A 19,964-nucleotide genomic window follows, 5' to 3' on the forward strand; every position below is an offset into this window, starting at 1 on the left:
GGTGGCCTTCGATATCTTGGTGTCCAACGTGTTAGTGTTCTTGGTGGAACCGCCCTGAGTCTGTGCATGGCCTCCTGATCCACGGCCTGATGCGCGGCCTGATACTGTCTTCGCTCTTTTGATAGAGCTCGACTCGGAGGGAGGCGGCATTTGCATTTGAGAAACTGAGGTAGATGCAGATGAGGCGGTCAGCTCCATGTCGGTGTGAGAACGTTTGCCAGGAGGAGGCATGAAGGACGGAGAAGCAGGAGGAGGCATGAAGGACGGAGAAGTAGGAGGAGGCATGAAGGATGGAGAAGCAGGTGTAGAAGTGAGGGCAGCTGCTGCAGGGGCGGTGCTAGGACCAGCAACACCAGCACTAGATGTGGCAATAATGGGACCAATCATGGTATTGTGTTCACCTGCGGGTACGCTAGGACTGGAGCTTGAGCTTAAGGGAGGGGGGAGAGCTATATTGGGTTGGTACCCTGTGCGCCCTCGGGCGCCACTGCCTCGTGGTATTATGCCGTCCATTTGCTCGTAGTGTCTCCATCCCGATGCACGAAAAGGGCGCATGACTGAATTTCCCTATTATCAAACAGTGAGACGCATGAAATAGCATTAGTGAACTTGACGTACCTTCTTGGAAACATATTCATTCCATACTGAGGTTGAAGCCTCACCCTCGACATTTGCCCCTCTAATATTGTCCCAGTGGACACCAGACTGCTGGCGATACTTCTGAATAGCATTGAAAGTCTGCTTTAACTACACAATCTATTATCAAGTCTATAAATAAATTATATATTGATAGGACTTACTGACGCCCATTTTGTCTTACACATTGCCCCACTCTTCGCTGGACCATGCTCCAGGTACTCAGCAATAGCCTCTGCAGCGCCATTGTACGTCACATCTTTGAAGTTGCCAGCATCACCGATCTTGTCCCGATTGTTGGATAGGTAGAGGAGAAACTGATCAACCTCTGTGTCGGTCCAAACAGCCCTCTCTGTAGTAGTATGAGATGACTCCTGAGCCATGGAGAGGATGTGGACTTGAGCTGATAACACTATCGATATGACACTAGCCCAGATGTTGTTCCGATTGCATAGATCTTGAGTCGTATGCTGGGGTGTGTGATAGCTAGACATGGGATCAAAGGAAGTTCAAGCTCCGATGTCGGTCTCCAAACCGGAAGCTACTGTGCCGACCTTACATCATCCTTGAAGTTGGCAAATTTACTTTACCTTGGGTTACCGAACTAGCTCTGAGTCAGGAAGTTCACCGCCCGGGACGTCACGTGAAGCAATTATCTCACCTTTGCCATCTCCGTCACTCTACCCACTGCCTCGCCTCGTTTTCCAAGTTTCCAACGCCCGCTGCCGTTTCTGCCTAATAACTGATCATAACTAACATATTATATAGGTCTTTCTCCCACTGCAGAGTAATATCAACAGAGTGTTCCTAAAGTAGCAGCATACGCAGCCCCGCAGACGCCGTGACACTTTCCCGATTCCCAACATTTAAGTTTGAACCTCGTACCGTTCACCGCTGATGTCAGAACACGAGGAATATCTCGCAGTCCTCAAGGCCTCTTATGACTACCAGCCCCAGTCAGAAGAGGAGCTTGCGATCACTGAGAACCAAATTGTCTTTCTCCTTGAACGTACTGATGATGAGTAAGTAGTTATGGCTTGCTCTTGGTCTAACGCTCATGCTATACAAAGTTGGTGGAAAGTCAAGATAAAAGGTGGATCACAGGAGGAAGATAGTCCATCTGGCCTCGTCCCTGCTGCCTATGTTGAGCAGGTCCGTTTCATATTCTTACCTTATTCACAGCCTGTCTGATAGATGGATGCGGGACTAGGCTGAACACATGTCTCTTGTCAAAGCTATCTATGACTATAATTCCGCTGCACCTGGAGAGCTGTCTATCAAGGAGGACGAGGTTCTAATGGTCTTTGACCGTGAAGAAGATTGGATACTCGTTCAAAGTAAGCAGGGCGGCAAAGCTGGCTTTGTACCAGGAAACTATGTTGAAGAGGTATGCATCTGCATCGAACACGTTGCCTCATATTTATCTCGCACGAAGACTACTGGTGCGGAAAGCACACCAGCACCGGCTTCTGTAGCACCTCAAATTATCATTCCGCCATCGGTGCGTCGATAATTCAAGAAGTTAGCAAAGTCCTTCACTGACATATTCTCTGCAACATACCTAGCCGGAACCCCCAGCTCGTCCCTTGAGCGTGTATGTGGATCCTGCTGACAGAGTTGCCCAGTCCAAAGCCCAAGCTCGTGTGAGCGACGAGATCAAGACCTGGTCTGTGTCTGAAGTGGACAAGAAAGGCAAGAAGAAGAAGGGTACTCTCGGCGTTGGCAATGGCTCCCTCTTCTTCGCAAGTGAATCAGACAAGGTATGCCCCAAATCCTCTATTATTCGTATAATCATCTCCCGAATTGAGTATTCGAACTCACTTGCATCGCGTAGACTCCAGTGCAGAAATGGCAAATATCTGACGTTGGAGACATATCCGTGGAGAAGTACAAGCACGTGCATATTGACATGGGCGGGCCCAGTGCGACAAAGTTGCATTTTCATGTTCGAAGTAAAGACACGGCTGATGCTGTTGTCGAGAAGCTGGAGACTTCTTGTACACTTGCGTCCGCCGATCAACATGCTGTCATCTCTCCGCCGCCGCGCTCGGAAGTGAGCAGTCCGGTAAGGAAGAACGGCGCTTCTGTGCGCTTCGCGGAGGAATCTCCTGCAATTATACCGCCACGCGAATCCTCCTCCGAGGAAGAGGAAGAGGCGGAGGAAGATGGGCAAGGTATTGATGATGGCGAGCCTGCCGTCGCATTATATGACTTCGAGGGCACGGGCTCAGATGAATTGAGCGTGCAGGAGGGTGAGCGGCTCTGGATCATCGAGAAGGAGGGCGAAGAGTGGTGGAAGTGCAGAAATGAACATGGAATTGAGGGAGTTGTACCTGCATCGTATCTCGAGGTCAGTCCTAAGTCAGCATGAGAGTCACTCACTGATATCATACCCAGAGCACTGGCGGGGCATCTGTCACTACTGAGCCAGAAGATGATGGTGCTGCCGAGCGCGAAGAGCAAGAGCGTCTCGAGGCTGAGAGGAAAGAGGAAGAGCGAAGGGAACGCGAACGTGAACGTACGGAAAAGGAGCGAAAGAAGAAGGAGCAGGAACAACGCGCGAAGGCTGCTGCTGCAGCGGCGGAGGTTGATAGGAAACGACGCGAAAAGGAGGAAACTGCCGCCGCCGCCGAAGCAGAGCGTAGGAAGCGTCAGGAGGCTGCAAAGCGTGCTCAACAGAGGGCAGAAAGGGGACAGAGTTCGTCGCCGTAGGTGTCGCCCTCAGCCTATGCTTGAACCCTTTTTTTGATATATTGATATCTCAGTCGTCCTCCGACCTCGCAAGCGAACCCCAGAGAGTCGACGTCTAGCGCAGGACGTAGCTCAAGCGATGCTCACAAGAGTGAGTGTTTCACGATGACCTTCAATCTCTTTTAACCTGTCAATCGACTTCAGGTATACCTTCCGCAGAGTCTACACGTATATGGCACGACCGCAGTGGCCAGTTCCGTGTCGAAGCTGCTTTTCTTGGGTACTCTAACGGCAAGCTACGTCTACACAAAGTCAACGGTGTTGTCATCGAGGTCCCCTCGGAGAAGATGTCCCTCGAGGACATACGTTATGTTGAGCGACTTAATGCCAAGAATGATAACCCTCCTGCAGCGCCACGCCGTCACTCCGATGATGACGACCAGCCACTTGCGCTCAAGCAAAAGGAAGTTGTACGGCGGGCCACCATGTCAACGCAGCCCAAGAAGCTGCAGACGGACTGGTTCGAGTTCTTCTTGAATGCAGGCTGCGACATTGACGATTGCACGCGATATGCGGCCTCCTTCGAACGTGACAAGATTGATGAGGCAATCCTCCCAGACACTACCGAGTCCACAATGCGTTCACTGGGCTTGCGCGAGGGCGACATTATTCGCGTTACAAAGCATATCCAGTTGAAGTTTGCAAAACCTAAGAAGGACACGTCACAGGAACAGCTTATTCGCGACGAAGAACTGGCACGGCAGCTACAAGAAGAGGAGAATGGCACGAGGAGTAAAGGTTCATCAAGTCCTGCGCCCAACCTCTTTGCTGGTCCAGGAGGCGTTCTCAAGAATAATACCCAACGCCGCGGGAGACCGCAACCTAGCAGGTCTCTGCCACCGCCGTCCGTCGACCTCAACGCCATTAGCTCTGCTTCTGACCAGATTAAACGGACTGACTCACCTCTCGTCATGAGTCCCGCCACTATCACGCCTGTGCAGCCACCTCAGAGGTCAAGCTCAACGGTGCCCGTTACTAGTGGCTTTGAAGACGATGCTTGGACGAACAGACCAGGGTCTAAGCCTTTGGCTGCTAGTTATCGTGCACCATCGGCACCACCGGCTACTGCATCTGCAGTTGCGCCTGTCTCGGCTGTGCTCGCTGCACCGGCGCCACCCCCTCCTCCACCAGTGGCGCCAGTACAGGTTGCAACAACTGGCAATGGCCTCGCAAAAACTGATGCTGACATCTTCGACCAGCTTGCGCGCCTGAGTCAGTTGAAAACAAGCCGTCCTTCTCCATCCCCAGCGCCTGCCCCGCCTCCTGCTGCGTCAAGTCCACCGGTAGTGTCTCCACAGCCACCTGTCTCATACAATACCGGCCTTGGTTCTTCTCCTACACCCATCGGGCAACATCTGCAGATCCAGCAAACAGGTGCACAAGGCCCTCGTGGGCCATTCGCTCCTGTTCCGGCCAATCAAAGTCTGTTGCAGCCCCTTATACCCACTACCACAGGGTTCAACAACTTTGTACCAACGCGCCCATTCAGCGCGTCGCCTTTCCAGGGTCAAGCCCCACCTCCATTCCTGTCAGCGCAACCAACGGGCTTTCCCAGTACATCACAACCACTCTTATCACAGCCCACAGGATTACCGACATCGGGACCACTGCTCTCGCAACCAACCGGTATGTTCGGGGGGCCTTTTGGCACATATGGCGCTCGCCCGTCATTCCAGAATACCACAATGCAACAGGTGCAACCAAGTAAGTCCTACTGTGCGATTTTCTTGACAATTAATTAAGCTCGATTAGACCCAACAGGAGTGTTTGCCCAGTCTCCATTCAACAATGTGGTCTCTTCCCCACCACCTTCATACTCTCAGTCAAACACTGATTCTAACACAACGCCAGCAAACATATTTGCTCAGATGAAATCGGGAACGTTTGCCAGTGGAAATGAGTATTCCGGACCCCAGCAGGCAGGTGAGTGCCACCATGCTGTGATTATGCATTCGTGATATCTGATCGATAATCTCAGAGACATATGATGCTCTGCGCGTAAATCGTGAGTTTTGTCCAGGTTGATGTAATGAGGACTGACTAACATCACCAGCTATCGCGCCTCAACCCACAGGATTTGTCCCACAAACGACTGGGTGGGGATTTCAACCTAACAACGGATTTCAACCGAATGGATATACGGGATACTAGACTTAGTGTTAATTGTTGCTTTCTTTGACGAGATTACAATGCTTTGGATGAAAATATATAATTGAACCTGGACTTAAATGTTGTACGAGTAATCAATTCTAGGAGAACTAAACAATGAGCTACGATGCCTCTACTACCACTATGCCTTGGATCCGTCCAACTCTCTCGAAGTACATCTTCAGTCCCAGTCTGATTTCCGGTGCCACATCACGAGCAAGCAGCCCGGTTGCCAACGGATAAATCGCTGGAAGATATCTAACGAACTGCATATCTCGGTCAGCAGAGAAAATATGAATTCCAAGGCATCACATACAGCCTTATTGTCAAAACGACAGAACCCATCTAATATCTCTGCAACAACAGGTGTCCAAGCGGTTATGTTCTTGGCCTGTGTATCAGCGCGCAGCTTAATGTAGTCCTGTAGCACGCTCAAACCAAGACTACCATCTGGGTCAAATAAGGAATACAGAGTTGATATCGCACTTACGGCAAAAGGCGTTCAGCAATCTGAGGGCGTGCGTTCTGGTGCTCTGGGCGCTCATCAAAGTACATTCTAAGTAAGATGTGCACCAAAGTTGCTGCACTGCTGGACTCTTGTTTAAGGAGATTAGGCAGGTGCTTCATGAATCCTTATGACGGTAATTAGGAGAGATCTACTAGCACCACCAGAAACACACTCACCAACTTTCCAGAGTCCAGTACGCAACTCTTTATCGTCATTAAACATTCTAGCGAACTGATAGCTATGATCCAGGACCCCCATAAGACGTAGAAGCTGTTCTGGAGGGATAGTAGTGTAGACAGCATCGTTCCGGAGCAAATCATTGGTAGTTTCAATTAGTAGTAGCTGAAGAACACATTTGACAATTATCTGTTTGAAAATGCGACGTCGGTCACCAAGTGTGTGCTTGACTTGTTGAGGCTGAGGCTGGTCACCGGTGGGAGACAATGGGGCTGGGATGATTGCTTGGTCATTAGAATCTTTGAAAGTGAATTAGCTTGTGCAAATTGTCCATACACGGATCATACCGTTGGTATCTGGAAGATCTGACACAGTGCCTCCGTCCATCTCCTCACGTAGACTGTCGTCGAAAAGTTGGTGGGGAGTAGTTGTTCTATAAAGCTTTACAAAAGTAGCCGCCACCCGTTCCCACTGAGCGGCGCTGAGCTTCTGCACATTATTTTCCAGAAATTGTTGCAGACACGATGTCCCAATACGAGCCAAGGTGTCGTTTTCTGCGTTGAATATATGAGTAAGCGCTCGGCAGCACCGCATCAGCCTACCTTGGCAGATACAAACACACAGAAGCTCCAATAATCCGTCGAGGAAGCGCTCCAGGGTATCATAGAAAAACGTATAGAGGTCGATGAGGTCACGTAATGCCTGAATCATCGTAGTTGACAACCACACGCTCATATCCTCCTGAGTGTTGAATCTAGACATGTCTTGACTCGACTTCAAAACGGCGAAGATCGGGAAAAGTATTTCTTTGCAAACTGTGTCCCAAAATTCCACAGTGAAAGATGATCCATAGGTTTTCAGCGTCGAAAACAGAGAATCCAGTGCGCTGTACGTCAGGTGAGCCTGGAAAAAGTTCAGACCAGGAAAGGACTCACAGACGTCGTACTTCAAGGTCCTCCCCGTTCATTATGATGTCATAGAACCCGAATAAGACAGGGAACCAGAACCTAATCATGATGTCGTCGCCTTGAGGTCCAACCCCCGGACTCAGAGCACACTCAGGGCAGGTGAGCATGACCGGAATAACACCACGCAACATGCCAATTGCTAATAAACTTATCTTCTGATACTTGCTGACCTTGCAAAACTCGGTGATGCAAACAGTCAGATCTGCGAAAGCACCATGGCGGACAATGGCAGTGAAATGTTCCTTGTTCAATCTCGTCACGATTTCGAATGCGGAATTCGCAATACGTTCTGAGGTGAGAGGAGGATGATCAGAATGTTACACCAAGCGGGGGCGTTGAGCATTCGTCCTCACCAGTTAGCACTTTTGAAGCAGCAGAGAAGACACCAAAGAGTGTACGCCATCCTGACCGCATATTTTGTACTCTGGCTTGTATCATTTGTTGGAGACATTGCAAAACCTGTCGAGAATGTCAGTATCATAAGAATTGGCTGATACACTGCGTACCATATCGCGAATATCAGGATTGGCATTGTGAACCATCGTGTATTCGAAGGGCTTGAGGAAGTCCTTCTGGAACTTGAAATGGGGCAGCTCTTCCTTTTCCAAAAATCGCATTGATAACTGACGGAGAGAATCCAGGGCAAAGGAACCGACGTGGGGATTGCTGTGACAGCAAACCTGCAAAGTGTGAGTATGTGTTTATGTCGGACTGTTCAACATATTACCTGGTTGAAATGTTCCCCTAAGATATCCCAGAGATTCGACCACTCGAGACGGATACGGTTCATGTTGTAGTATGATATCTCTACAAGCTTTTGCAGACTGAACAAACGAGGATGTTGTGATATTCCAGACGATTGAATCTCCTCCCATGAAACATCACAAAGAGCCCTCGCGAAATCCACAATAGCAGTCTATAAATCAATAAGTCAACATCACGAAGCAGGCGAATTGGATTAGGAAGAACTCACGCCAGACAGGTAGTGGCTGAGTGAAAAGACCATATCTGCTGCCACGGTGATGTGAGTCGACCTGCTTTCGTTGGCAAGTTCTTCTGCTGGAAGCTTCTTAGATCGACTAAGGAATAGTCAGTCAACAGTGGTGTATATGTACAAATCACCCACCCTTTCTTCCCGCTGTCCGGAACTTCCACACCGCCGCTGATAAGTTGCATATGTTCCAGCTGTGACACACACGACAGCACGTCGCGCCACGACCCTTTCAAATTGTTGCCTTCGTTGACCGCGATATCTAGCAACGTCTTGATAGCATCCATATTCTTAGTCTTCATTTCTCCAAAGTTGTTGAGGAATGTGAACTTCGCAAGGGTACTAACAAACGCATTGCGTTCGAGGTCCAAATCGAAGAAGCAAACTATGTGAATGGCATTCTTGAATCCATCTAAGCAGAGATCGACTATCTCAAGGTCATCCGTATTTTGAAGCGGGCCGGACAATCCAGCTAAGAAGGGTATCCATGCCACCTCAAACATCGGACGAACATGAATGAAGTGTGACGCGCTAAAGTATTGGTCTCCAGCACGAGATCCTCTTCGTTGAGAGCGCATAAGCGTTCTGAAGAGTGCCTACAAGAGATCAATCCACGTTCAATCAGAAGACTGACAACTTACTTCAGTCTTGTTGGCCATGCCATTGGACTGCATGACATATGCTTCCTTTTGAAGGTCCCTCCCCACGTTCGCTAACACATTGGCAAGACCAGGACCCGTGGAGGGCAAGTTGATTGCGGCGTCAACTTCGTCTTTCATCCTAATCTCATTACCCTGGATGTCGTGAAAAATGGCGCTCAAAAATTCCTCCGGAAGACTCTCTCCGTCGTTAATACCACGGTTGTTCTTGATAAAGTCAGCTTTAGTCATGCGATGTTTAATTTGGGGACTGTGAGCATCGGTATTGAGCAAGATGATAGAATACGCGAGAATATAGGCGGCATCTATTCGATGGCAGGTAAATGATCCGAACAAATTAGCCAGATGTCCACAAACCTGCATTCTTGAAGGGCGTCTGAGCGTTTCCGGCGATGTAGCGTTCCGCGAACTTGAGCATGAAACGATCGATCTTCTGAGCTTCTCCAGGAAGGCGGAATGCCTGCAAAAACACACGAACAGCATCTACGAAGCCTAAATTCCTGAAATCCAGAAAGTCGACAAAAGCATGCATGATAGCAACATTGTATTCATCTCTGCAATACAGTGAGAATCGTTATGGATGATGATGTATTGAAGATACTTACCCTTCACCAAGGTACTCGCCAATCATACTTTTGCTGAGGCCATCAGTGGTTAATAAAAACCCTGCGATATCACGAGGCGACGAGCCTGGAATGAGCTCCGTCTCGACCAAGAATTGAATGCCCTAAGAGGAAATTAACTTTACTAGTTTGTAAATAGTGAGATGACGAACGCGTTTGGGCTTGAAGTTAAACTTCTTGATACCCTCGAGCAGGGTGGTCTTTTTTTGCTTGGCACTCTCAAACCTGGAGGGATCATCTGCAATGTCCGGAGTTGATTGCCGAAAGGCTTCTGTGCTTCCAGCGGAAGCAATCAACCCATCTAATGAAGGATCAGGTGTCATAGCATCAGCCGCAACCTCTTCCCCGATCTGACTTCTTGAGGCAGTATCCGCAGTTGCGGATTCCGCAGGTGTTTTCCCAGCGGCTGTTCCCCAAGTCACAAGAGATCTAAGAACAGCCACCAAGCATTCGAGACCCTGCCTTCTAAGTTGCCCCTCGGAAAGGCCCATAGTGGACGTGTCCATGGTGCCGGATACAGCTAGTGCGCCTGACACATGCGCCGTCGACGCTGAGCTTTTGGTCTGTGGTGGGAGCGCCGGGCTTGCAGGGTCGTTCGTCTTTTGTTGCGAGGAAGTATACGGTAATGTAGCAATCTTGGATATAATGTTCATGAGGCTGACCATCATATTAGCCTGCAGCTTGGATCTTTCATCCTGACACTTACTGCTCGTATATATTATCTATAGCTCCGCTGTCGCAGTCATAGTTGAGATATATCTCTACCAATGCCTGCGGGTCCTGGCAAAGCCTGGAGAGCATTCCAATGATTACAGCCTTCTGCTTGAGAGTTGAACTCTTCATTTCCAGAATAGGAACGAATATTTCGTGCAGTAGGACTTCGATCTCTTTCTGTGCATATGCAAATTAGTCATGTACAGTTCATGGATAATGGTAGTACCTTGAGCTTCGTCCGCATTCCTGATAATACTCGCCAGAAAATCTCCACGCTGACTTCGAACACTTGAGGCACGGGGCTAACTGCGTTGCGGCTCAAGCTGAGGCAAAGGTATTGATTGACAGCCTGAACGAAAGTAGTTGCCTCATTCGTGGAAGAAGAGTAGATTATGGCTTTCGAATCAATGAATAGTGCCATATGTGAGTTAAGGATGGTGAGCACGAGATGCAGGGACAAGAGTTTAGACCTCATTGCATGAGATTTGAGATCACGCTCGCTGCGCCAGATATTAGCACCACCACCCTAAATAATAATAAACAATAAAAGCATACCTCTCTGTGTTCAAGGGCTTCATTGTCAATTTGCACAAGGCTCGGAAAACCAAGAACGCGTCCTTTATAAACATATCATGCGTGCTCAGCTCCCTTGCAGTGTGTTCATTTTCTGCGGCCTCATGTGTTGCTGGGCTGAAGACATGTTTGAATAATTATCAATGAGTGTTACGGAACATAAGCTTACAGCGCGTGACTGATTGTTTCTTGCGCAACGTCAGGATCATGAACAGATGAAGGGGGGATAGAGACGCCAGGATGTAAGGTCATGTCAACGGCAGATTCCGATGGCGACGCCTCTGCCGTCAAATTCTCCACTGCACTATTTTGGATGTCAGTCCTGGGCGATCCTGATGCCGGAATTAATGTCAGCGTGTCGGAGGAGACATGTGAGCGTAGGGTTATTCCGTCGAGACTTCTGCACCGCGCAAATATGTGATGCACCATCTGAGTCAGTCCTCCTTGAGCGACCATTTGATTGACTAGGTCCGTGCTGAGAAGAAATACGTTATAAACCGTGCGGACTGCCTTTAATAGTGACGAATGGTGTACGTAGATAGTAGGCGAAAGTACTATGGAGAGAAGCGCTTTGACAACCTGAAGAGAGACCGTTTCAGGGGAGGTATCATTATGGCATGTTGTGACGGTATGGACGACAAGGTCGACCAGGGAAGGCTGTGGAAGGCTAGACTGGGAAGCACCAGCTATCGAGTGTCTTCCTTGCAGTGCCGGTGACGGAGGCGGGGAAGGAAGCGTCTGCGCGGATGATGGCTCCGCAAAGAACGAGTAAGAGATGAGCTTGGATATACAGTCCAGACTCGCTATCATGAGCTTCTCACTGCGTGTCTCGCATGCCAGCCGTAGAGGCTCAAAAATTTCACGTGGACGATCACCACCTTGACCGACACGTATCATCTCCAAGGCATTGTGTGCGCTCTCGCGAAGAGCTGTGGATCGTTTGGCCTCCTTCGAAGCCAGAATGATCTCTAAGGCAGAAGAAATGAGAACCACAGAAACGGTGTAACCCTTGGAGATCGTGATGGAACGTTTGTGAGACGCAGAGGATGATGAACTGTAGGCACTAGATGGCGTTTGAGGTCGGGGCTCGTCGTGGCCATTTGCTTTTTCAGGCTTGCTTGGCGTCGCGGGATTAACGTCTGTGGAGCCTCTGTGTAGCTGCAACCGGGGACTCTTTTCTGGCGGTGTTGGCGGTGCTTGTTTCGAAGAGAGAGGAACTTCCACGAATGTGTCTATGTTTTGAACTTCTGGCTGAGAAACGTGAGACACGTCAGGAGCGGTTTCGACATGTTCCTCCGCTACTTCAAAAAGCGGAGAGGAAGACGCAGGTCTAGCTTCATCTGTATCATCTACAGGTAGGGCTGCAGTAACCGCAGAGGGAGGTGCATCCTCAACCTCATGAATAGCGTCGGCATCCACAACGATGGGTTTCTCCTTGCAAACACCGACAAGTTCCTCATCGACCATCGAGTTTGTTGGTGATCCTTCAGATTCAGTGACGGTGTCGTCCACCATATTCAACGCGGATAGTGACTGCTTCGCAGAGAGGTTGCAGTTACTGAATATAGCGATTCCGAATCCCAAACGCCGACTCGAGTGTTGTCACGTATTGTCGGGGTTTGCCGTGAAGTCAATTTTTCGTCTCCCCTGACTCGGAGTCCCCTCAACCAAATTGTGCAGTATGTCTACTGCAGTGCCTGCAGAAGCATCTGCAGCAGTGCTACAACCTTCTGAACCCATCTCAGACTCTGCGATTTCTGTACAAGGGCCCGATCTCGAGAAAAATTTGTCCCTTCAGGAACTTCTTAAAAGTTACGAACGTATCGGATTTCAGGCAAGCAGTCTCGGAAGGGCAATTGACATCGTTAACAGAATGGTGAGTACTTTTATTTTGCAGAGCCTACGTGATGTGCTGAGTATTTAACTCCGTTTAGCGGAAATGGCGTCTATCTGATCAGCCCATCTCGGTTGATGAGTCTGAAGATTACCTTTCTCCAGAGATCAGAGCTCAGACACGATGTGACATCTTTCTGGGGTACACATCCAATCTGATTTCATCGGGTTTGCGCGAGGTCATTTTGTACCTCGTCAAGCACAAGCACGTTGCTGCGATTGTTACAACTGCAGGTGGGATCGAGGAGGATTTCATCAAATGTCTCGGGAAGACTTACTTGGCCGACTTCAATATGGACGGCGCCGACCTACGGAGCCGAGGAATGAATAGGATAGGGAATCTTGTCGTTCCTAACGATAATTATTGCAAGTTCGAGGACTGGCTGCTGCCCATCCTGGATACCATGTTGGCTGAACAGCAGGCAACCGGTGAGGTATGGTCCCCAAGCTCATTCATTCGACGACTGGGAAAGGAAATTAATAACGAAGAATCTGTTTACTATTGGGCTTATAAAGTGAATGCAATCATGATTTCCTTCCACTCGCACCAGCTGAGCCTAAATTCAGAACGATATACCCGTGTTCTGTCCCGCCCTCACTGACGGCTCGCTGGGGGATATGATATATTTTCATTCCTTCCGGAATCCCGGGTTTATATTGGATATCGTTCGCGACATCCGGGCATTGAACGAACTCTCCAGAAAATCAAAGAAAGCTGGGATGATTATCCTCGGTGGAGGAGTTTGCAAACATCAAATCGCCAATGCAATGCTAATAGTAAGTTTTATCGTCCACAGCATCAATCGAAGTCTTACCCGCCTAGCGAAATGGTGCCGATTATTCTGTATATATTGTTGGTACTCAAACACAAGCACTCGACCACACTTGATGATATACTTCGCTCATAGAACACAGGTCAAGAATTTGATGGCTCAGACTCTGGTGCCCGGCCAGATGAGGCGGTCTCCTGGGGTAAAATCCGTGCCGATGCGGAGTCTGTCAAGGTGCCTTCGTCTGATGTTTTGTCTTGTAACAAGATCTCACGAGGACCCCCAGGTGTTCGCTGACGCGACGCTAGTATTTCCGCTTCTTGTGGCTGCAACATTTGCTCAAGATTAGCCCTCATCATGCACTGTACGATATATATCGGAACGCATTCCTTCAATCGCAAGACAAGTGATGTGATATAAATAGGGTTCCATGACGGGAGACTAGACTAGACACTATAGAAAAGGAAAAGAACAATTACAGCGTAGGGTCACTTGCTAACGCCATCTATGTGTTTCAAATCAGTGACAGAACATTATATCAAGAGACAGCCTTTACCTCTTTGCATCTCACTGGACCATATTACAAGATCGTCTCTCAGGAGCTGAAGGATCATCATCGAATCACGCATGACTTGCATCGATGACGAATCATCTAGACATGCGACCGCTTCGTCAAATGCATGTTTGCCGAGGTGACATGCTCTCTCTGGACTCTTCCGCACGTCGTGGTAGTAAACGGCAAAATTCAGAGCCAACCCCAATCTTGTTGGATGTGTCGGCTCCAGCATGGCAAGTGCATGTTTGTACGCGAATTTGTATGCAGCAAGTGACAAATCCGAGTACCGACTGCGTTCTTGTTGCTGCACGAATTCGGCGAGGTATCGATAGTAATCACCCTTCCTGGACGCAACGATCGGATGGTCATCAGCATAGATCAGAGAAGGAACTTACAGCTTATAATAGAACACAGTCTCTTCCCCAGCTTTGGCTGTGGCCAAAAGACTATCGTTCAGCAATTTTACGATGTCTTTGCAGGCATCTGTAAGTTCCTTCTCAATGCGAACACGCTGGCGACGGATCAAGGAGACCTGGTGCTTTGACTGTGCAGAGGGTCTAGATGACTCGAGCTTTTCCATGGAATCGACCACTCTCCAACTGCTACGAAGTGAATTTGTGATGTTTTTGTACGCGACGGAGAGGAGGTTCCTCTCCTCGATGGTCAATGCTCCGTACGTCTGCGTCAAGCCTTTGATCTGCGCTACGAGGTCTTATGAAAACAGCTGGGTGAGAACAACATGTAGGAATGATGCACGGACAAACCTTCATAACGCTCCGCCTCCTCTGCGACCTTGGCGAGTAGCAGGTACTCTTCCCTGGATATTATGCGTGCCTTGAAGAATGGTTAGATATGCTGCTGTGGCACCCCAGAATGAAACACTCACAGGCATCTGTATTAATTGAACAGGACGGGGACAGACAGCAGACGTTGCTGCGCATCCCGCTGCCTTTTTATGGGGTTATGGGCAACGAGGGTACTGGTTTGCGCCCAAAAGTCTCTGAATTCACTGTAGCCTCAAGGGACCGATGAGACGCATCCTGTGAAGGTCCCAAAAAAATTACGGCACCATCATCATACCCTGGGCATAGGGCAAGTCTCGATCGTGGCAGTGAAAATGGTGGGTTCAGGGTTCATCATCCAGTCTAGAAGGGACGCCTCGTGTCTGATACATATGAACCGCTGGCTATTTGGTGTTTTCATCGTGGCAACAGCTGCGCCCCGACTTCGAGGCATGTGCAGTGAATAAACAAAGTAGTGCACTTGAATTTGATAGAGAGCCTGGGTGATTACAGGACTCTGGTTTAAGGAATCAGTGCTTCACGTTACTGCAACTCGCCGGCGATGCGGACTCATTCAATCCTGTATGTCACTTACGATAGGCGGCGAAATCGGAGACTGCCGCAGCAGATCGGTGCAACATTTTGAAGGGAGGAGTAGCAACTTTGAGATGCAAATGTCATCAATGAACGGTCAGATCGAGACAACCCTTGTTGAGTTCAACAATAGGTGGGAATTCATGGAAATAGAGAAATATCCAGACAAGTCATGGTTCATGACGACGACTACTCTCGGACTAACGTGATGCAGACTTTGGAAGCGATCGGTTCATCATTACATGATCACGGATGGCTGTACTTCCCATTTGCAGAGAGTAAGGATCGTGGCATTCAAGTCAGGGTCTCTTGGTCTACTGTGACATTTCGGTCCACATGATGGTCGTTGCTTACGCCGAGCAGCTGACCTGTATCCAAAACAAGTCCTTGTGTTGAAAGAACTCTCGGATGAGTCATCCGAACTCGAAGATAGTGACCGATTTTTTGAGGTCGGTGAACCAGGTCACTCTCAGATGCATTGAGATTAAAACTTGTACATCAATATTGATGAAACAGACGCAGAAGTGACCGGAATCAGTGCTATGGGAGTTTTTGATCATCGCGTTGGCCATGAACATTGAACACCCAACCTGGCCTAAACAACACTCCGTTCTCTGGTAATTTTACCCATGACTTTGTGTCCAAGGTATCTTCATCACCTGATGCGAATGAGGGATCAAGTTGATTGAGATAAAATTTCATCTGATATAAGCTTAGAATGGAAGAGCAAACGGGTTGAGCACCGCCTACTCATAAGTACATTCCCGCACCTGGGGGAATGAAACTAAACATAGTATGATTCCGGGCTGAGTATTTCTCGATACCGGCGGTGCTCTTCTTGAGATTGGATGATGCCTGATACACGGTACGGCCTTCCCAGACGCCTGCAACTGCGGAACTGCATGCAAATGGACCTCCTCCGCGAGGCAATCAATAAAGAAATCGCGACGTTGCTGATATTCTATTCACACCTCTGAGCCGGAGGATGCAACCGTCATAGGTCCAATGCGTCAATATAACGACCTGTAAAATGAATGTCAAATACAATTACTGGACGAAGTGTCGCCACGCATACCATACAAAGCCGCACAGGGCCTGAGCTGATGTCTCTCCTTGTCTCTCTAACCTCTCTGCAAAGACTGCACGTGCACCATCCTAGTCGACTACCAGGAGCAATGGTCTGCCAAATGAATGTTAAACCATATTTGCATAAATGTCAGAGATGGGGAAATGCGCTGGACTAGGCATGCCTGTCGAGTCAAATTAGATATATTCAAATTAAGAGACGATAAGTGCAAACCTCCTGCGAGGGACACGGTTCAAGTTCCTGGCTATGTGAAGTACGTTATGAGCCCCTTCAACAGAGGTTGTCCTGGCCTTTGATACCTCGGAAAGGTGGTCAGAGAGATCGATAGACTGTGCGCTTCTCGACACTCAGGCTCATGATGGCAGGATGATAACACTCAGTGCGGGGCTGGACTTGAAAGTCATCACTTGTCTTGGTTGGGAATTATCATGATGCACGTGTATTACTACATATAAGAGCTCCGAGTGTTCGGTTACTGTCATGTAAGCCAAATCAAATGCCTGACTCGGATGAGTTCAGAGAGTTGAAAAGTAAACTACACTAGTACTCATGCATTGGTACATTTGACACAGTGCACAGATGGGTGATACTGTCTAGGTTTTCAGGACATTCCCCGTTCTAGCATGTACAAATCACTCATCTTCATGCTCTATATATGCAACATTTATAAGAATTCTATCAAGAAGGCATTGTGAAGTAGATAGCTCCCTACAATGCCTTCACCTCTATCATGATTTTCCACTGGAATGTCTACATAGTCTTCCTATCAGCTCTGAGTCTATAGTCACACTTTATCACGCAACGTTTACAGAAAGTGCATAAAGCCTGGAACGCGTAAGACAAATAACTCACCACTGCTAAAACAGCGACTACAAATCCTCTTGGAAGAACTCTCGAATAACTCGTCCAAAGATAGTGACCGCTTTCTTGAGGTCGGCGAACTTCAGGAACCATGTCGTTATCAAAGTGCCCAGTTACATTAGATTCGAAACTTACCTCAACATTGCTGAAACTGATGCGGAAATGGCCAGAGTCGTTGTGGTCAGGGTCTTCGGCCATCGCATTGGCTGCGAACATCCATCCAGGCCCAAATAAGACACCATTCTCTCCTAATTTCGTCCATAACTTTGTTTCCAAGGTATCTCTATCTCCTGGTGCGAATGAGGGATGTTGGTCGAGATGAAGTCGCATCTGATATAAGCTTAGAATGGACGTAACATGCAAGCAAACAGGTTGAGCGCCAACCTACCCATACGAACATTCCCGCAACTGGGGGAACGAAGCTAAACATTGTACGATTCTGGGCCGAGTATTTCTCGGTCATACCAGTGCTCTTCTTGACTTTGGATGATGCCTGGTACATGATGCAGCCTTCCCAGACGCCTGCAACTGCAGGAACCGCGTGCAAATGGAATTCCTCCGCGAGGCAATCAATGAAGAAATCGCGGCGTTGCTGATATTCTGTTCGCAAACCTGATGGGAATTGTGACATTCAGGTGATTCGAATAGGTGGACGCAGTCACGTACCCCTGAGCCAGCGGATGTAACCATCATAGGTCCAATGCGTCAAGATCTTCGTTATAACGGCCTGCAAAATCAATGTTAACTACAATCACTTGACGAGACACCATCACAAATACCTGTCCAAAGCCACATGGGGACTGAGCTGATGTCTCTCCTTGTCTCTCTAACCTTTCTGCAAAGACAGGATTGCACGTGAACCATCCCAGTCGACTACCAGGAGCAATGGTCTGCCAAAAGGACGATCAACCTGATGGGAGTAGAAATATAGATTCCATGCCTTACCTTTGAGAAGGTATCGAGACGGATCACGCGTCCCTCGTAGTCAAAACTAAACCGAACTGTCAGACAGAATAACATAAAAAATGAAGGGCTCGTACTTTAAAAAGCTAGGGGTCAGAGTGGAGACATATCGCTTAGATTCGTCGGCTGACGGTTTTCCAGAAGGAGTCGCACTAGGGGACCTGTCGTCTTTAAATGCGTACATGCCCAATTGAAGAAAGTAATATGGATCGTCTTCGACTATTATTACGTCTAATCGCCCGGTTCATTTAGCTAGCGGATTTCTCTTTAAAGGTATGCTGACCGTATTTGACACAGATGTCATAAATCTGCTTCTTGCGAGCAACACTCATCGTCTGCATGCATCGATCTTGAGAATGAATTCCTAGGATGAGCTGCAAAGGTATGCTTACCGAACCACTCGGGTTCTGTCCGACAGGCACAATATACATAACATGAGGCCTAGGGGAGGATCAGGTACGGGCGGAATTCTGCATTTATAAAGCACCTTACCTTGGCATTTGACGTGAAACTGGATCCCATCGCGACAGCAAGTTCTCGAGGTCATCGCTCTTCATGCCTAATCCATCCATGGCCACAGGTACAGGCAGGATATTGAAAGGGATCATTGATGCCATGGCGGAAGGATAAGTCCACTCTTCACAAAGTACGCCCTCACCGGGGTTGCATAGCGTCATAACGGCTCTCGACCACCTAGATGACCATTGTCGTAATAAATATTGTAACAACTGGATTGACGCACCCATCTGTATTACCAGTGTCGATAAGGACGGTCCAGTCCCTAAAAGCTGGACGATAGACCTCAGAAATGAAGTGTTTCAAGAAATCTTGTAACTGCGCCTGTGCGACTGCTGGGCCATATTGAAGAGAGTCGGCTAGGCTGATATCCCCTTTGATGGCAGGGTACTTTGGAATGGTGACAGCCTGAGTCCTCTCCTTGGTTGCATTGTGGCTAGTACCAAATAATTTCCATAGCCATGACAAAGAGGTGGACGACTCGGTCGGAGTGAGAGCAAATGATTCTGGTACCAAAACATTTGCAGAAATGTCAGAGACGGGGAAATACGCAGGACTAGGCAGGCCTGCCAAGTCAAATTAGATGTATTCAAATTAACAGACGAGAAGTGCAAACCTCCTGCGAGGGACAGAATTCCTGGCTGGTTGAAGTACTTCATGAGCCCCTTCAATGGAGAGGTTAGCCTAGCCTTTGATAACTCGGAAAGGTGGTGAGAGAGATCAATAGACTGTGTGCGCTTCTCGACACTCATGATGGCAGGATGACAGTCAGTGCAGGGCTGGTGTGGTCTTAAGTGAGGACGAGTCTCCTTTGACTGTCAGGGTTGCGATAAGCCTAGCATTGGGACGATAGCCATCTATAGTACTTAAGTGAGAGTTGTAGTGGTAGTAGTAAGCAATACTCCCACATGTGCATGAGGCACTTTACCTCGACTTGCCTATTACAATATCTTCCGGTGTCACGGAGTCCCGATTAGAAATGTCTGGCAAATAAATGTCTGGATCCACCGTACGGCTCGATAAAGTGCGGGCAAGTTTTACAGTGGATATGCCCTAGGCTGGTATTAATCATATTGCTACCTATACCTGGTTTCATCTGTTCGTTTCGTTCTGTTCGTTTCGTCCACTGGATGCCAGACAAGAAATAAAAATAGGTACAGTCACGGGAGGACGGGTTGGAGTTTGGAATAACTC

The 19,964-nt window shown here is 48.4% G+C and overlaps 6 protein-coding genes across 6 annotated transcripts; 2 read left to right on the top strand and 4 right to left on the bottom strand.

Moving 5' to 3' along the window:
- The first annotated feature begins 1,305 nt into the window (after positions 1-1,305).
- F5891DRAFT_1000672 (uncharacterized protein) lies at positions 1,306-5,628 on the top strand. Its single transcript, XM_041360127.1, is given in 13 exon segments — positions 1,306-1,658; positions 1,707-1,788; positions 1,847-2,023; positions 2,072-2,137; positions 2,202-2,396; positions 2,471-2,986; positions 3,034-3,344; positions 3,402-3,478; positions 3,532-5,088; positions 5,107-5,109; positions 5,140-5,310; positions 5,366-5,392; positions 5,441-5,628. The coding sequence occupies 13 exon segments, from the start codon at positions 1,534-1,536 to the stop codon at positions 5,536-5,538; spliced, it is 3,405 nt and encodes a 1,134-aa protein (XP_041232814.1). The 5' UTR covers positions 1,306-1,533; the 3' UTR covers positions 5,539-5,628.
- On the bottom strand, positions 5,546-12,303 carry F5891DRAFT_362804 (uncharacterized protein). Its single transcript, XM_041371537.1, has 20 exons — positions 10,918-12,303; positions 10,731-10,865; positions 10,402-10,675; positions 10,168-10,352; positions 9,614-10,118; positions 9,444-9,565; positions 9,196-9,392; positions 8,821-9,143; positions 8,315-8,775; positions 8,162-8,267; positions 7,916-8,104; positions 7,695-7,868; positions 7,542-7,647; positions 7,156-7,477; positions 6,823-7,106; positions 6,568-6,774; positions 6,220-6,519; positions 6,026-6,167; positions 5,852-5,978; positions 5,546-5,801 (listed from the first exon to the last, which is right to left on the bottom strand). The coding sequence occupies exons 1-20, from the start codon at positions 12,261-12,263 to the stop codon at positions 5,658-5,660; spliced, it is 5,649 nt and encodes a 1,882-aa protein (XP_041232815.1). The 5' UTR covers positions 12,264-12,303; the 3' UTR covers positions 5,546-5,657.
- A 68-nt stretch (positions 12,304-12,371) lies between these two features.
- On the top strand, positions 12,372-13,906 carry F5891DRAFT_363181 (Deoxyhypusine synthase). The gene is made up of 6 exons (XM_041371538.1): positions 12,372-12,624; positions 12,683-13,156; positions 13,209-13,418; positions 13,465-13,494; positions 13,550-13,645; positions 13,698-13,906. The coding sequence occupies exons 1-6, from the start codon at positions 12,430-12,432 to the stop codon at positions 13,758-13,760; spliced, it is 1,068 nt and encodes a 355-aa protein (XP_041232816.1). The 5' UTR covers positions 12,372-12,429; the 3' UTR covers positions 13,761-13,906.
- F5891DRAFT_363211 (14-3-3 domain-containing protein) lies at positions 13,830-15,096 on the bottom strand. Its single transcript, XM_041371539.1, has 5 exons — positions 14,854-15,096; positions 14,732-14,801; positions 14,363-14,678; positions 13,968-14,311; positions 13,830-13,916 (listed from the first exon to the last, which is right to left on the bottom strand). Exons 1-5 carry the CDS (start codon positions 14,857-14,859, stop codon positions 13,900-13,902), a joined length of 753 nt encoding a protein of 250 aa, XP_041232817.1. The 5' UTR covers positions 14,860-15,096; the 3' UTR covers positions 13,830-13,899.
- Positions 15,097-15,611: 515 nt separating this feature from the next.
- F5891DRAFT_1000687 (uncharacterized protein) lies at positions 15,612-16,834 on the bottom strand. The gene is made up of 5 exons (XM_041360128.1): positions 16,644-16,834; positions 16,419-16,593; positions 16,315-16,366; positions 16,094-16,260; positions 15,612-16,045 (listed from the first exon to the last, which is right to left on the bottom strand). Exons 2-4 carry the CDS (start codon positions 16,419-16,421, stop codon positions 16,094-16,096), a joined length of 222 nt encoding a protein of 73 aa, XP_041232818.1. The 5' UTR covers positions 16,422-16,593; positions 16,644-16,834; the 3' UTR covers positions 15,612-16,045.
- Positions 16,835-17,299: 465 nt separating this feature from the next.
- On the bottom strand, positions 17,300-19,522 carry F5891DRAFT_974990 (pyridoxal phosphate-dependent transferase; the record flags this gene model as incomplete). The annotated part of the gene is made up of 12 exons (XM_041376482.1): positions 17,300-17,371; positions 17,427-17,621; positions 17,680-17,903; positions 17,958-18,018; positions 18,071-18,181; positions 18,237-18,282; positions 18,332-18,485; positions 18,538-18,589; positions 18,647-18,695; positions 18,747-18,947; positions 18,997-19,336; positions 19,387-19,522. 12 exons carry the CDS (start codon positions 19,520-19,522, stop codon positions 17,300-17,302), a joined length of 1,641 nt encoding a protein of 546 aa, XP_041232819.1.
- Positions 19,523-19,964: the final 442 nt, after the last annotated feature.

This window comes from Suillus fuscotomentosus (genome assembly GCF_016647785.1).
Source record: "Suillus fuscotomentosus strain FC203 chromosome Unknown F5891scaffold_3, whole genome shotgun sequence".
Lineage (NCBI taxonomy): Eukaryota > Fungi > Basidiomycota > Agaricomycetes > Boletales > Suillaceae > Suillus > Suillus fuscotomentosus.